Source organism: Typopeltis vanoorti, chromosome 2 (assembly GCF_054136105.1).
Source record: "Typopeltis vanoorti isolate ZY-2024b chromosome 2, IOZ_Tvanoo_1.0, whole genome shotgun sequence".
Classification (NCBI taxonomy): Eukaryota; Metazoa; Arthropoda; class Arachnida; order Uropygi; family Thelyphonidae; genus Typopeltis; species Typopeltis vanoorti.
The window spans coordinates 68,423,319-68,440,787 of record NC_143550.1 but is presented as its reverse complement, the minus strand read 5'-3'; the positions used below and the strand labels follow the sequence as shown (position 1 = coordinate 68,440,787).

At 36.6% G+C, this 17,469-nt stretch overlaps 1 protein-coding gene across 2 annotated transcripts in view; it reads left to right on the top strand.

The window, feature by feature from the left end:
- Window positions 1–17,469, top strand: part of Pyroxd1 (pyridine nucleotide-disulfide oxidoreductase domain 1) — a 218,284-nt gene that overhangs the window by 117,015 nt on the left and 83,800 nt on the right. For both annotated transcript variants that reach the window (XM_090411724.1, XM_090411723.1), the window contains exon 9: window positions 2,405–2,516. In XM_090411724.1, coding sequence (XP_090267850.1) covers window positions 2,405–2,516 — 112 coding nt within the window. The remainder of the gene's footprint in view (window positions 1–2,404; window positions 2,517–17,469) is intronic.

The window sequence follows — 17,469 nt, the reverse complement described above, 5'->3', positions numbered from 1 at the left end:
TTATGTTTTTCTTAATGAATAAAAGCAAATCTTCTGGTTTGTCCAAAATAAGATAACCCACAAGAGCAAGGAATCTAGTAGATGTCTGGATAACTGAGAAATGGAAGCTTGACCTTAGGAGAAGTGAGAAAGTTGGAGATTTTTCTGATGAGGACAAAAGGCAACAAAAATATTTATTGGTTCGAAAACTTTTTTCTGTGTGTTCAGTAATGCCAAGTGACAGACATTAATGTGGGAACAGATGTGGTGAATTGGAAGTTCTCAGGATATTGCAGAATCTCAACGTAAATATAGCTGTGGGATTAGATGGGATATCAGCTAGGGTTTTGTGAGAATGTGCAAGGGAACTGGCAAAGCCTTTGACTAGTCTGTTTAATTTTAGTCTCAGCTCTGGTAGAGTTCCAAGGGAATGGAAAGAGAGCAAAATAATTCCTTTGCATAAGGGAGATTCTAAGACTACAGTAGCAAATTATAGACCAATCTTTCAGGTGTTGTGGTAAAAGTACTAGAAAATTGGTCAAAAAGAGAATTCAAGAATTGGTTGATAAAAAATATAATACTGCGTGAGGATCAACATGACTTTGTGAAGGATTGGTCATGCCTTAATAATTTACTAATTTTTTATGATAGATTAACAGCTGAGTTTGATAAAGGAAATGAATACATGATGATTTTGCAAAGGCAGAATACCACATGGAACTCTGTTATGCAAATTCGAACAAATGGGGATGCATATGACACTGATTAAGTGGATAGGAGGATGCCTGCTGGGCAGACATCAGATATTGGTATATGGAGGGGACAGAATTGAGGTGAAAACAGATGACTAGTGGTGTGCTGCAAGGTTCAGTGCTGGGACTATTGCTGTTTAATTTGTACATAAATGATATAGGAAATAATGTGAAAGGAAATATTCAGTTGTTTGCTGATGATGCAAAATTAGGTAGAGTAATAGTTAATCAAGGTGATCTTAGAGAGCTTGCAGGACGATATAAATAGGCTGGGCTGTCAGTATGGGCAAAAGTTAATGGGTGTCAGTTTAATGTCGAGAAATGTAAAGTTTGGGATAAATATTTTGCAAGCCGTGTATCACATTGATGACACTCTACTCCAGGAAATTGATAAAGCTAGAGATTAAGGGGTGGTGGTAGACAGAGTTAAAGTTTAGAGGACATGTTGCTAAGGTAGCCCATAAGATTACTTGGCTATTGAAGAACACATTAACAAGTACAGATAAGGAAGTTGTCATTCCTCTTTATAAGGACTTGATATGCCTACATCTGGATTACTGCCTCAAGTCTTGTCCCCCTGACTTTCTTGGGGATGAGGAAGTGGTGCAGAGAATTGAGAAGCAAGTGACCAAGATGGTGAGTGGCCTGTGGAATGTTCCTAGTGAGGATAGATTGAAAGCATGTTTATTGTAGAAGTTAATAAAATAACTACATCAAAGCTATATTCTATGTAAGACAACATCAGAGAAACATTCTTTCATATATTATATATGAAAGCATATATATTATGGGGACAGATTGTGAGTATGTGGATTACAGACTCTGGTTAACAGGAGAAAGAGAGGTGATATGATAGAGGTCTATAAACTTTTGAATAGGTGTTATAGCATTTCAAATGATGAAATTTTTCGTTATATGGAAAGCGGAGAGAGAACACAGGGGCATCCATGGAAGTTAAGGTTGTTCTTAGTCAAGAAAGGGGTAAGAGCTAGGTTTTTCTCTCAGAGAGTAGTGAGTGAGTGGAATAATTTTCCCTAAGGGGTAGTGAGTGCATCTAGTAAATGAATTTAAGGGAAGGTATGATAGCCGGGTTGGATAATTTACAGCCTCCCTTGCTGAGTCCTTGACTCCCTGGAGGTCTCGGATAATAATAATATAGACAGGACATCATTTTTACTGTAACAAAACTATCTATATGAAAGAATGTTTCTCTGATGTTGTCTTAAATAGAATATAGCTTTGATGTAGTTATTTTATTTATTTCATTTATTTATTATAATTTTATTTTCTCTAGATTTCAGGCCAGTAAAATAATTGTTGATCAAATCATTGATTCTTCAGCATACTGTGTGAAATGTAATTTAGCTTGTCTCTGTACATATATATGTGTATACTCCAGATGATGACCTTAATATGAAGGTTGACACGTCAGGAAATTAAAATAATTATTTTTAACATGGTTGTAGAGTCCATAATTTGTGCAAAATGAATGCTGATCACCTTGTGACACTAAAGGAAAACACATTCAGCGCAGTTTGACATAACATATCTCTGCATGTATTTAACATAACCAATAAAACATTAATATTTTGGTGTGTGTGTGTGTGTGTGTGTGTGTGTGTGTGTGTGTGTGTGTGTGTGTGTGTGTGTTGATTTCATGATTGTTTTTGTAGGGTTCTCATGATGTTCATGTGGAATATAATTGTGAGGTGGCTGCAGTTTATGCATATAATGAACTCTGTCAGGAAGAATTTCCAGGAAGTGTGAGTAAAGATTTATCAGAAGGTAAGAGCTAAATCTCTTAAAATATAGTGAAAGATTATAGGTATTATTTCTTGGAAAACTCCCATGTTACTCCTCTTAAAAATAACCATTATTTTTATGGCTATTTTGCCTGCTTTTGTTTAGGAGTGCCCTTTTTTTTAATGTCATTTGCTTTTTACTCAAGAATTCTTAGAGCATTGCAGATGTATTTTAGAGACAAATATATGTAGCATAATAGAAGAAAATTCACATATACCTTTTCTTGGATATTGTTGCCTGTCTTCTTTCTGTGGTGTGGCATACTTCTGCTGTTATGGTGTTGAAAGGGGAGTGGGGGCTTAGGCAATGTGGGAGAATTAATTTGAAAAAACCCGTTTTTTTTATATAATATATACATATATTATTTGTAAGGGCGGGCAGAGCATTTTTTTTTTTTGTAGGATGGGAAAAAGATGAAAAAGGAGGCTGAAAATAGAAACTGCTTTTTAGAGGAAGGGGAAGGGTTTATGGAAAAAGGGGAAGGGGAGAGGGTTGATGGGGTGTGAGCCGTTTCAACCGTGTGGGTCGTCATCTGAACTCATGGAGAAAGTGGATGCTCTGTCATGCCGGCTTAGTGCTTCTGCCTTTGAAGTTTGTGTTATAGCCTATCGGTCGGAGTTGTGACCTAATTTTTATGTTGTGGAGCTTCCAACACTCAGAGATTATGTAGGGTCGGTGGACGTTGATTGAGTTCTCGTCACATTTTATGGTTACAAGACACAAGTAAATATAGGTATTAACAAAAGTACGCTAAATAGCCATAAAAATAAGTTTTTTTAAGAGGAGTAACATGGGAGTTTTTCCAGAAATAATACCTATATTTACTTGTGTCTTGTAACCATATAAAATGTGACGAGAACTCAATCAACGTACACCAACCCTACATAATCTCCTAGTGTTGGAAGCTCCACAACATAAAAATTAAGTCACAACTCCGACCAGTAGGCTATAACACAAACATTTCAAAGGCAGAAACAAAGCTGACATGACATAGCATCCACTTCCTCCATGAGTTCAGACGATGAGCCACACTGACGAAATGGCTCGCACCCCATCAACCCTCTCCCCCCCCCCTTTTCCCCATAAACCCTTCATCTAAAAAACAGTTTTTATTTTCAGCCCCCTTTTTCATCTTTTTCCCATCTTACAAAAAAAGTGCTCTGCCCACCCTTTATATAATAATTTTATATAATAATATATTATATAAAAAAACCTGTTTTTTTTTTCAAATTAATTCTCCCACATTGCCTAAGCCTCACTCCCCCTTTCAACACCATAACAGCAGAAGTATGCACACTGCAGAAAGAAGGCAGGCAACAACATCCAAGAAAAGGTATGTGCAAATTTTCTTCTGTTATGCTACATATATTTGTCTCTAAAATACATCTACAGTGCCCTAAGAATTCTGGAGTAAAAAACCAATGACATTAAAAAAGGGTCACTCCTAAACAAAAGCAGGCAAAATAGCCATAAAAATAATAATGAAAGATTGAAATGTATATACACTTAACTCACACTATAGCAAACACCACTATAACAGTTGTGCTTATTATAGCGAATTGCTGGAAATTCCCAATGAAAGCTTCTTTGTTAGAATGATATTTTATTATTATTATTATTAAACAAGACCTCATGGAGTCAAAGACTCATCTAGGAGGTCCTTTTATCTCACACACATCTCATCATACCGGGTCTTAAACACATTCAAACTCCTTGCAGACACCACACTCTCAGGCAAGGCATTCCAATCATTCACAACTCTGCACGGAAAAAACCTGCCTCTCACTTCCCTACTCACACCCTCTTTATACAGTTTCCAGGGATGACCTCTGGTTCTCCCCTGATCTCCCACTATTCTCTGTAGAACTTCTCCACCATTGATCCTATAACAACCCCTTACCAACTTGTCTCTATCATATCTCCCCTCTTCCTTCTCTCCACTAGACTTTGCAAATGACATCTTTTCAATCTTTCCTCATACTCGACATTCCAGAGGTCAGAAACTACCTTAGTCAGTCGCCTTTGGACCCTTTCCAACATCTCTTCATCCTTCTGAAAACCAGGTGACCAAATCTGGGCACAATAGTCCATGTGTGGCCTAATCAAAGCCTTATACAATGGAACAAGAATCTCCCTACTTCTACACGTCAGTGTCCTCATCATCATTCCCAGAAGTCTTTGTGTTGTCTTCACAATTTTGGCGATGTGTCCCCTAAATTTTAGATCCTTATCCACTATCACTCCCAGATCTCTTATTTCCTCTACTTCCAACAATATATTCTCACCAAGCATAAATTCTGCATCCCATCTTTGTTTTCCAAATTTTAAAACCTTACATTTTGCAACATTGAACTCACATCCCCATTTGCTTGCCCAATCACTCAATTTATTCAAGTCTTCTTGCAAGGCCACAACATCTTCACTACTCTTTATGGTTCATCCCAACTTTGCATCATCTGCAAACAACTGAATATCTCCATCCAAATCTTCGCCAATATCATTAATATACAAGTTAAATAGTAATGACCCTAAAACAGATCCCTGAAGCACTCCACTAGTGACTTTCCTTTTCCTGGATATTGCACTCCCATACACAACTTGTTGATACCTATCAGATAGCCAGTCTCCAATCCAATGCACTAATCTAATATCCAACCCCATCTGCTCTAGTTTGACTGTCAACTTATCATGAGGTACTCTATCAAAAGCTTTTGCGAAATCCAAGTAGATTACTGTGTATCCTTCTCCTCTGTCCAAGGAAGCAGTCACTTTATTGTAATAAGTAAGTAGATTACTAAAACACGACCTCCCTTTAGCAAATCCATGCTGTCCATCAAAGATTATACCATTGTTGTCAACCCAACTCTGGATCCTAGTTCTCACAAGCTTCTCCAACAACTTAACCACAACACTTGACACACAGATAGGTATAGTTTGATGCTTCAGTTCGATCACCTCCTTTATGAAGTGGCACAATCTTGCCCTCCTTCCACTCTTTAGGGACTTGACCAAGTGCAAGACTTGTATTAAAAAAATATGTCAAGGCAGGTGTCAACTCTCTGGCACATTCCTTCAGAATACGCGGTGATATATTATCAAGTCCCACAGCCTTATTTACATCTAGTTTACTCAACTCCCCAAACACCTCTTGCTCACTTACAGTCAGTCTCTCCTCCCCATCATCAACTGCTCTTAATCTCTCCATGAAGTCACATTCACAAGATTGAAAGATCTTTATGAACTGCTCATTAAGTATCTCCACCACACATTCTGCAACAGCTGTCTTTATACCATTTCCTCCAATTAATGTCATCCTTCCATAATCATTCTTTCTTTTACTGGCTACATATTGAAAGAACTCCCTAGGATTCTTTTTAGCTTCATTAGCTAACTGCTGTTCATACCTCTCTTTAGCTACTCTCACCAACCAAGTCACCCTCCTTGCCTGGTCTTTGTAGACCTCATGAAATTGGTTACTTCCACTTCTCTTATGCTGCCTCCACAATGCCCTTTTTCTCTGTATTGCATGCTTAATCTCTTTATTCATCCATCTCACACCTACCTTATTTAACCTTCTCACCCGTGGTATACATTTAGACATTGCATCCACTAAATATTTTTTGAAAATCCCCCAAGCTGCATTGATCTCTTTTCCAGCTAACTCCTCATTCCATGCTACACCTGCAAGCTGTCTCCTGAGCTCTTCATAATCACCCCACTTGTAGTTCCACATATACCCTTTTTTCACAGGGATCCTTGCACTGCTGTCAACCACCCAAGTAATCACCTGATGGTCACTTTCACCAATTGGTGGATGATTTGATACCTCATTGATAATTACATCCTCCGATGAGATGACCAAATCCAAGACCCTTAATTCTCTTGTGCCCTCTGTTACATACTGTCTGGGGTAGTTATCCCTCAAAAACTCAAATAACTCATTTTCTTTACTGCCAGTTGCTATCTCTTCATTCCAGTCTATATTGTCATAATTAAAATCACCCATAATGATCACCCTTTTCTTATTTGCTTGGCTTATTTGACTATACATTTCACTATCACCACCATCCACATTACCAGGTCTATAACAACATCCCACCAAATATTTGATTCTATTCACCTCTATCTCACACCATACTGCCTCAAAACCACTGGCCCCATTTCCCTCTTGCATCTCTACCTTGTATGGACATAACTCTTTCTCTATCATCAATAGCACTTCCCCTCCCTTTTTACCCCTTCTCTCCTCACGAAACACATCATACCTTTCCATCTCTATTCCTGTCAGGATGTCATCCTCATCTAACCATGTCTCACTTATTCCGACAATCTCTGGGTGCACAGACGCAATTAGTGCAACCATTTCATCCGCCTTGTTTCTTATACTTCTAGCATTGGTATCCAAACACAACAACTCATTTCTGGATCTACAGCTAGTTCCACTGATACCACTCACTCGATGTGATCTCTCCATGCTGGACTGGGGCCATTTCCCTTTCTGCTTCTTCATTTTAGAACCCTTTGCAATTCCATCTGTTTCCTTTTGATGCCTGATCATCCCATTACTTTCCTGCCTACACATGCTCTCACCTCCTCTTGGAGCATCCACCTTTCTCACGCTGTGTATCCCTGTCCACCCTGAGCCTCCCCGTTTCCCTGCTCCTCTTGCACACCCATTCTCTCATTTTCTATACTCATACCACTCACTTCCCCATTCATTTCCACTCCTTCAATCTCTCCTGTCTTACTCTCCTGCTCTTCCACATCACTCCCCTCTCGATCTGATTCATTCTCTCTATTCACTTCTCCACTTTCCAGCAGCAGTCTCTCCAAGCGACTCACACCATAACCACTCAAATGCAGTCTATCGCTCCCATACAGCTCACTTCGTCCCTCAAACTCATTCCACACATTAACAAACTGTACTCCCATCTCCTCACACATTTCAGCCAGAATATCATTCATAATCCTTGCTCTCTGCCTCATTTCACCACAATCATACTTAGGCAACACACTGACCACCCTTCCTGTCACACTATTCTCCTTTATCTTTCCACGCAGTCTCCTGACATTCATTTTGACATGCTCTTTGTTCTCTCTCAAATCATTTGTACCAATTAATACAATTAACTCTTTTGCTCGTTCCCGCCTCATATTCAATGCCTCAATCACTCTACTCATTTTACCGCCTGGAAAACATACCTTGTGCATTTTATCCTCTAGCACACCTTTAATAATGGAGTCGCCATACAACGCCACTCGCTCATCTTTTATTAACTCTTTCATGCCATCATGATTTATTTTAATAGTTTTGACCTGAATTCTCTTAATTTCATTCCGCATCCATTTCATTTTTTGCTTCATCCAATCCAATTCACCTTCCGAACCTCGCGACACATTCACTCTATCATTAAATCTTTCTAACTTTCGACCCCCTCTTCTCACTTTCCCTCTCATTCATCCTTCTTTGTTTCCGTACTTTCGATCCAACATACATCCAACTTTCACTATCATTCTTCTCACTTTCACTCTCACATATCTTTCTTTGTTTCCGTACTTTCGGACTAACATGCGTCCAACTTTCGCTATCATTCTTATCACTTTTACTGTCATTCGTCTTTCTTTGGTTCAGTATTTTCGTTCCAACATGCATCCAACTTTCGCCATCAGGCATTCTTTTTTTGCTATCATTCATTCTTTCGATTTTTTTTACTTGCGATTTCTGTATCACGCCATTTCTACTTTCATTCGTTCTCTCAATTTCGTTTCTTTCTGCCTCACTTTCGTCCCTTTTAACATCCGTTACGGTTGTCAAATCGCTCTTTTTCTTTTTTCCTGATTTTTTTGCCTCTCTTTCAAACGTGCACTTGCGACACAATCGGTACTAGCACTTTCTGTCATCAACTTCATATTCTCATTCATCAATTCCTCGTTCAGGTCACATTTCGCACACACCCTTCTTCCATCCACACTAAACATCTACAAATCATTTATGTAATCGAAGGAATACATATAACAGACCTCACACTTAACGAACCGACTGAAATCCAAATTAAAATCATGGAATGACAATGCCGCCGCCATTTTTTTTTTTTTTCTCTGCAGGTTACTAGGTCTAATATTAACGTTTTCGTATTTAGTTTAAGCAAGAAAAAAAAAACCACACTAATAATATCGGTAGCGTACAACGTCTACAGCCGCTCTTACTTAAACAATTACGCATATATTATTAATTATTCCTAGTAAAACTTATCTGAATCAGGAGCTCTTCAAAACACGTCCATAGCGCTTGACCCACCAACGCCCTCGATATACTTAATGACATACACTACAGCAAACTATCTATTCTGACAAACTATTCCTGTAGTCCCTACCTATGAGTTTACTATGGTGAGAGTCGAGTGTAAATGGATATTGTATCTCTCTCTCTGTTGGAAGGAATTTATTTTCAAGTATCCAGTGTATCAGTTGGGACTCTTCGTAAATAGATTTTTTGCATATATTGAATGCATCAACTGAAAAGCAAAATGTATTTTGATTTTCCACCTCTTATCTTACTTTAAATATTATTATATTTCAAAAAAAAACGCTGTGCAGTTTGTTACAAGTAACTCTTACTATAGCAAATACCATTATAACAAACTTGTTCACTGTAACAAAGTAAAGTCTCAACCAAAGTTCCATAGCAAACTGTCCACTATAATAAATATTTCCTATGGTCCCCAGAAGTTTCCATAATAAGAATAGACTATTATTCAGTCATTGATTATTTAGTTCTCATTGTAGCATACCCCTAACGACAAATGAGATAATTTGCTGCAGTCAAAGATTTATACTGCAGTAACGTTTTTTAAAATAGCATTAATTCATTATTTATACAGTACACACACACACATGAATAGGAGAGTGAAAATTTTTTTTCTTCATGGCCCTTCAGTATTAGTATTATTTCTAGGCCTTCATGGAGTTGGTTTCATTGTGGCAGGCCAAATTCTCTCACAGATCACAATGCACATAACATTCAGGCCATTCACCACAAATTTTGGTAATGCATTCTTTTTCACTCATTCACCATGTGTCATACAAAAATATTTCCTTTTTACTTCCTTATTGCATCACTGTGACAGTATCTTATACTGGATAGACAAAACTATATAATTAAATGTACATTATTACTAATCTCCTATCAACAGTTTTCCTCTAAATTAGTTTATCATCACTTGTTAGTGACATATTGCATTTATTGACTTTGAAAAAGCATTTGACAAAGTTAAAAGAAACATATTATTTAACATATTAAAAGAAAGACAAATACCAAATAATATCCTAAAAGCTATCACAAGTATATATGAAAATAATCACATACAAATAAGATTAAATCACGAGCTATCATACACGAGAGAGATAAACTAAGGGGTCTGACAGGGATGTCCCCTCTCAGCAACTCTTTTTAATATCTGCTTAAATGAAATAATAATAAAATGGAATAAAAATTTACATCAAGTAATTAAACTTTCTCCTACAGTAAACTTAAACACTCTCCTCTTTTCCAACGACCAAATAATAATTACAAATTCTGAAGATAAACTACAGAAAGCTATTTTAGATCTAAATGAGATATCCAAAGATTATGGTATGATAATATCAACAGAAAAATCAAAAACTAGCCTTTAAAGGACAAGATCCAGCAAGAACTAAAATAGTAATAGATAACAAGATCTTAGAACAGGTGAATTCATTTAACTACCTAGGATGTATGATCACTTATGAAAATGAAAAAGATATAAACGTAAAAATTGCAAAATATTTAAAAATAACAGGTGTAATTAACTCTATATTTAAACCAAACCTAGTTCAAAAACAAACCAGACTAAAAGTATACAATACATTAGCCCTACCAGTCTTAATGTATGGAAGTGAAATCTGGACAATAAAACAAAAAGACAAACAAAGATTAACAACAGCAGAAATGAAGTTTATGAGAAAAACTGCAAAGTATACCCTATTTGATCACAAAAGAAATGAAGAAATTACGAAAGAATTAAACCAAGAACCAGTAACAGAAAAAATTAAAAAATATAAACATAAATGGATGGAACACATTCAAAGAATGAAAACAGAAAGATTACCAAAACAAGCCTTAAAATACAAGCCATTAGGAAAAAGAAAACCAGGACGTCCTCTTAAACGATTCAACGATGACTTCTAAGGCCGGAACAGGCCATGCTAGGCCTAAATCCTTGATATGCATGATGATGATGACTTGTCAGTACTAGTATTTGTTGGATGTTATATTTCTGTCTTTTAGGGAAGATTTTGACTGCATTAGTCCACCTAAATCTTGTTCTTCTTCTGGGTCTTTCTTGCCATCAAACATCTAGTTTACTAACTTTCCTTCTCCCCATTCTTGTTAATCTTCTGGAATTTGACCTCCTGAACAAAGTGTGGCTGCTTTTTCAGTATTTCTGATTGCATATCATCTACTCTTGCTGTCTTTCCACATCTCAGATTTTGATGGCTTTTTCTACATTATGTATTTATATGTACTCCTGATTGCATTCCTCTGAAATATTTTCTGTGCTTGTGCTATCACTTCTTGCTTCATTTAGTAGTCGTTTAATTTAATTACCCCTTCCGACCTCATGTTCAGTCCTCACCTTGTGAAACCAGTTAATAGGTATCTACCTGGATACTAAACAAATTATGATGGACTGACAATTTTGGATTTACAAACCAAATTATAATATTATTGGCATAAACCAAAACAGAATAATTGCACATCATAGCAGAATTTCATGCCAGGTGATACATTACTTAGTTAAACAACCCTCATCCCCCATGTTTTTGTCAGGAAAGCAGGGCAAACATCAAAAAATCCACTACTGACACAAACTCCAATTTTACATGAGTAGGATTCAAAGCAGGCATCATCATCATCATCATCATCATTGTAGTGTGTGTCTCAGTGGTGTCGCATATCCATTTCGGCTGGGTGTTCTGTTGTGTGGCTAATGCAGTCCGTGCCTACAAAATTCACATCGATTTGACTGTATGATTGCATTTTTATTGATGTATGGAAGTTTTAAGAGTGCATAGCATGAGCACTCATCTTAATTGGTCCAGTACAATTAATTATAGGATAACTTTGAATACTTTATCAATTAATTGTAACCAAATATGTGTAGAGTCAGAGACGATGTGTTTGTTTTAATATATATATTAGAAACAATGAAGGAGAATGCTATATTTGGTTGATATATTTGAGTTACTCAAAGGTGTTCAAAGGAATGATGAGTGCCACCCACTGTTTGACTAGACTACAGTGCCCCAGAGACTAAGATCCCAACATAGCTTCTTAGCAACCATTGAACCACCTAAAAACCCTCCAGAAACAAGACTTCAACAATTGCTTGCACTATACCCTGAGAATAATAGTAGTATTCCAACAGCTGAACATCTTCCACATAGTGCCCACTTTGACTGGAATACTTGGAAAAGCCTAAACAGACTATGATTGACTGGATGTTGCAAACAAAACCTCATCAAATGGGACTACCTCACTGGACCAGATAACTGTGAGTGTAGGACAACCCAGTCCATAGAACACCTTCTTTCTTGCCCCCTTCTTCAATCACCTTGCACAAAAGATGACCTTATATCCTGCACAGAAAGAGTAGTTGATTGTGCAAGATTCTGGAGGAACATCTGACTATATTTATTGTATATAGCTTTTGTATAGTTTCTTTTTCCTTCATTATTCATTTATTATTCCCTGTATAATTTACCTACTAAATGTAAGCTGTTCTCATTTGTAACGTATCCTAATTTGTTGTAAATAATGTTGTACTAAGTAGTTAGCGTATCCTCTCTCCAGCTAAAAGGCTGCGGGTTCAAATCCCGTTGTGGGCATTGATGTTTGTGATTGTCTGTGAAAGTACTAGTGGTGGTAGTCAGCGGTAGATAATGATGTTAGATGATGAAGATTGGTGGAGTAGTGAGTCGAAGACTTGTAAAGTAGATGCCCTCCCTTGATGAGTCTTTGGACTCCCTGGAGATGTGATGTAATAATAATAATAGTAAATTTGGAAGAGGAGGATGAAGCTTACCTCCTTTGACTACAATCATACAATCCACAAAAGCAATGGCAGAAAACAGGACATTCAGTAGGTCATCATACTGTTTCCCATTGTAAAATATGGGCAAAAAAAAGTTACAAATTATTTATAGAAAATTACATATTAAAAATATAATTTTTTATCGTGTCTGTGTTGTTGTCGTAAACACTTCAATTTACACTTCATGCATTCAAAATATATGAAACTCAGAAAACAAAAACAGCAACTACAAATGACAGCATTCATTTGGATTGGCTGACACAGTAACCAATCTCAGCCACTGATTTCTGGATGCTGTTATCACAGCACACACACCCTACTTTGCCTTCTGGATGGTTTAAACCACTGGAATGAATGCTAAGAATTTGACTCACTCTTCCATCTCTATGTTTATTCAAAGGGCTCAAAGGTGTCCACGTGCATGACTGCACACCCAGGCTATTAACATGAAGGTGATGCAGTGTTCACATGTCGAAAATGTCGTTTTCATGAATCATTCATATATTGTGTTTAATTTTAGGAATCATGCGAAGCCAGGAAACAATTAGGAGTCTTTAACAGGAATAAATGCAAAAATATATTATCGGTGATATTGCTATTCGGTGGTTATGCACTGCACACCTCAGTGAAGTGTGCAGTGCATAACCACAGAATTTCTTATATATATGCCCTTGATATATATATAGGAAAAAAAGAGGAACTGGCAGAAGAATTAAAATAGGACTACATCAACTTAATTGATTTTATGCAAAGGAAGAAAAAAACTAGCTGGGATTCTTTACAAATAAAAATTACAAGAGGTATTCAGGCAAAAATGTTCAGGGAAAGGAATGACTAGCTGTCCAATGCTAAAGATATGATGCAAGTGGAGTGATGAAGGCAAACATCAAAATGGGGAATTGGACAGAGACTTAATTGTGCCTATGGTCCCACAGAAGGTTCTACTAAAGAAGAAATACAGGAAATTTTCACGTTATTAGAGAAGAAAGCTGACTTAAAGAAAAAGTTGGTTTTGTTGGAGATCTAAACAGCAGAGTAGGAAAAGGAATACCAGACATGGTTTGGAAAAATTTGGAAAAAAGAGCGAAGCTAATAATAATGGTAAATATCTGCTGGATTTTTATTTCAGATATTGGAGTAGTCATTACTGATAACATCTTCTGATGTCACAAATTCACATAGAGGGTATCCGAAGAGTTCATCGAAAAACAGTTTACCGAAAGACAATTCATCGAAAAAGCAATTCACCGAATAAACAATTCATCGAAAATCAGTTTATCGAACAACAATTAATCGAAAAAGCAATTCGTGAAAAGACAATTCCCCGAAAAAGCAATTCACCGATGAGCGGTTAATCGAAAAGCAATTCATCGAAACGCAATTGATCGAAAAACAACAATTCATCGAAAATACAGTTCACCGAAAAATGAATTATAAGGCGTGTGGGGGCAAAGATGTGTGTGCAATTTTTTTTTTTTTTTTTTTTTTTTTTTTGTTTTGGATTATTTTGAGAGGTATATATCTTTTTATTATCCTACTATTTATCCTACTTCATTCGGAAAGCGATTTTTTTGGCGGGGCATACTGGTTGCAGTGAATGATATCCACTGAGGTGGGTATAGTTGAGATGTTAAAAGAACATTTCATAAAGGGATTTCATCCTCGTGAAATTTTTTAGCTCATATTCTAACTGTTGATGAAACATGGCTTCGTCACTATGACCCAGAGTACAAACAACAGTCAATGGAGTGGAGACACAAAGGTTCTCCATGGCAAAGAAGTTTCGAACCAAACAGTCAGCAGGGAAAATTCTTGCCATTGTCTTTTAGGATATGGATGGTGTAATCCTTATCTTACCTCAAGAAAGGTGAAACTGTTACAGCAGCTCTGAAGGAATTGAAGGAGGTACTGAAGGAAAATCGGTTCGAGAAACTAAGCAGAGGCGTGTTGCTTTTACAGGACAATGCACCTGCTTAGGAAATCCAACAGACAATATATGACTTGGGATTTCAATATCTACCTCAAACACCAGGACTGGCCCCAGGGCCAACCCTAGAAATTTTGTCGCCATGTGCAGTAGCATATTTTTCTGCCCCTTCCCCTTAAAAAAAACTCTTTTACTTAATTATTTATACACAAATATAAATATACACAAAAGAAGAAATCCATCGGAATCAAATCGGGACTGCGCGGTGGCCACAAGCAGTGGGATACACGCAGTCGCCATAATGTGGAGTTGCTCCATCATGTTGGAAAATGAGGCCCTACACATTCTCAATCTGGGGAAACACAAATTTCTCTAGCATATTTAGGTATGCCACTCTCGTAATCATCTCCTCATGGAAAAAATGGCTGAACAATGCGATCATGCATGATCGCATTGTTGAGCCATATTTTCGAACCACCTCAAAAATTCCAAAACAGAAAAATCAACTTTAAGAAACACCTCATCTCTGGAAAATGGAAGACTACAAAAAAACTTGGCGTGAATGTATAAAAAAAAGTCCTCCATCCTAAACTTATTTTCTACAAAACTGCAGAAACCGAGAAGAGAGAAGTTCTACAGCTCATTTAATGAAACTGCTGAAAAGGACTTCAGCATCCTACGTTTATCAAGGATGTCAAGCGCCTTTATCAGGGCGTTTAACCTGAAGGTGAGTTAGCCTGTCTCATACGAGGATGGAAGATTTTTCCTCTCTGAAACTTGATTTTTTTCTTGCCAAAAAACAAGCGAACTGAATTCGAAAAACACGCAGGGATTTAAGGCCAGTTGCTTCTTCCTTAATTCAAAACAACTCAACCCAATTCCAATTTCCTTTAGCATTGTGTTTTCTAACTGTGATCTGCCGACCACTGGCATCCTTCAAAAGTCGAATAAGCTTCCAACCGCTGCTCATCTAAATATAACACCAAATGAGTATGCTTCTAAAAGGTTTACAGGTTTGTTTTTTAAGACTCTTTATTCATCATTCCTTATTTTATTATTTTCCTTTCCTAGAGAATATTTTAACCTTTTATTTATTTTTTAACAAACTGCACCGATCACCTCCTCAAAACCCAGAAATATACCCACACATATACTCATCAGTATTCTTAGCCTAATCCTCCCTGTATCAAATGCAATTACTTGCTTTCGAGGTTATTCGGGAGATAAGTGCATGTGGCACTCCTGTCGTTGAGGAATAACAGAAACAGGAGTAAATAAGTGAAACGTGATTGAAAAATCTTCAGGAATGAATTTTTTTGAAATTTTCCAATATTTTTACTCTGAATTCCTGTATATTTTATTATTATATTATGAAAAATATTTACATCAGAGAATCAATTTATTATTATTAGTAGTAGTAGTAGTTGTAATATTAATGATTAATACTATTTTCCCTCATCCTCCTCAATATAATGATTGTTGGTATAGCAATGCTGCTTTACTAGGGAATAATTACAGAACAATATCGATTCTTATTGTTTTTCTTGTCCGATTTGCCTATTTCAGGGAGGAAAAGCCTAGTCATCTCAGTATTAGGCCTACCAACTTACGTTCAGTAAATTTATTTATTTATTTATTACATTTATTAATGAAAAAATTTTATTTGGATTCCGTATTTGAAACTTTTACAAAAAAATGTCGAACCCTTCCAGTTTTCAGTTCAGCTATATTCGGGGCTACAAAGAATATTGTCGAAATTATGTATACAATAACTTGCAGACTTAGCAAAATTCGCAGAAGTTTTCAGAACAAGAAGCTGAATGCACGGTTCAGTTTTAGTTTGTAATGGATCACTTGTATCATGACATTTTCGTAAAGAAGTTCCTAAATAATATTAGCAGTTTCGCTCTGGCTGGATGAAATTTAATGAAATTTTTAATTTCAATCAACTAGACTTATTGTGACAAAATTTGGTAGAACGAATTTCTTAGCCTATTCCTCCCCTTATTAACTGCAATTACATGTTTTCGAGGTTATTCGGGAGATAAGTGCATGTGGTACGCCTGTCTTCTCTACAGATAAATCGCTAACTGTACAATGAAGCAGGATGTACACTTACATTAAATGCTCTAAAATGCAAGAAAATAATTATTATGTTTCAATGACCACTTTAAATATGTTGTCTGTATCATGAGTAACGTTCCGCATTGTTACTGAAGATTTTTAAACAATACTTTGCAAGAAAAATGACTTTTCGATGAATTGCATTTTCGATGAATTGCCATTCGTTAAATTGTTGTTCGGCGAATTGCTGTTCAATGAATTGCATTCAGTGAATTGTCTTTCGATCAACTGTTTTTCGATGAATTTGCCTGTAACCCACATAGAGAGAAGACAAGAAATAAGTCTAATTATCTACTGAATTAGACTTATTTCTTGTCTTTAACCTCCCAACCGGCTGGTGTGAATGATATAGTCAGCTCTCCCTAGCTTTTTTCATGGATCAAAACTTCGTCGGCATTCTACCTTTTATCATGCCATTACCTTCCTCCGCCGTTAATCTCGTTACGGCTATTCTATAGCCATTAGTGGATTAACTGTTGCTGAGTGACCTTTGTGTCCCCCTGTCTTTACGTCTATTGTGTTGCTTAGAATTTCATTTACTGTCCTAAGTTATTTGACCTTGCCTCTAAAATGATTTATTGTGTCTCTTCCCAAAAATTGAAACGAATTTCACATATGCGAAAGAAATCAATCCTGAAATGACCACTGATCAGCTTTTGCAACGAATCTATTTAGTGATAGTAAATTTGGTGTATTTTATTCTACAAATCAGTGCACCGGAAGAGTTGCACTGATTGTTCTTTCACTTTACGTATAATAATTGAATACT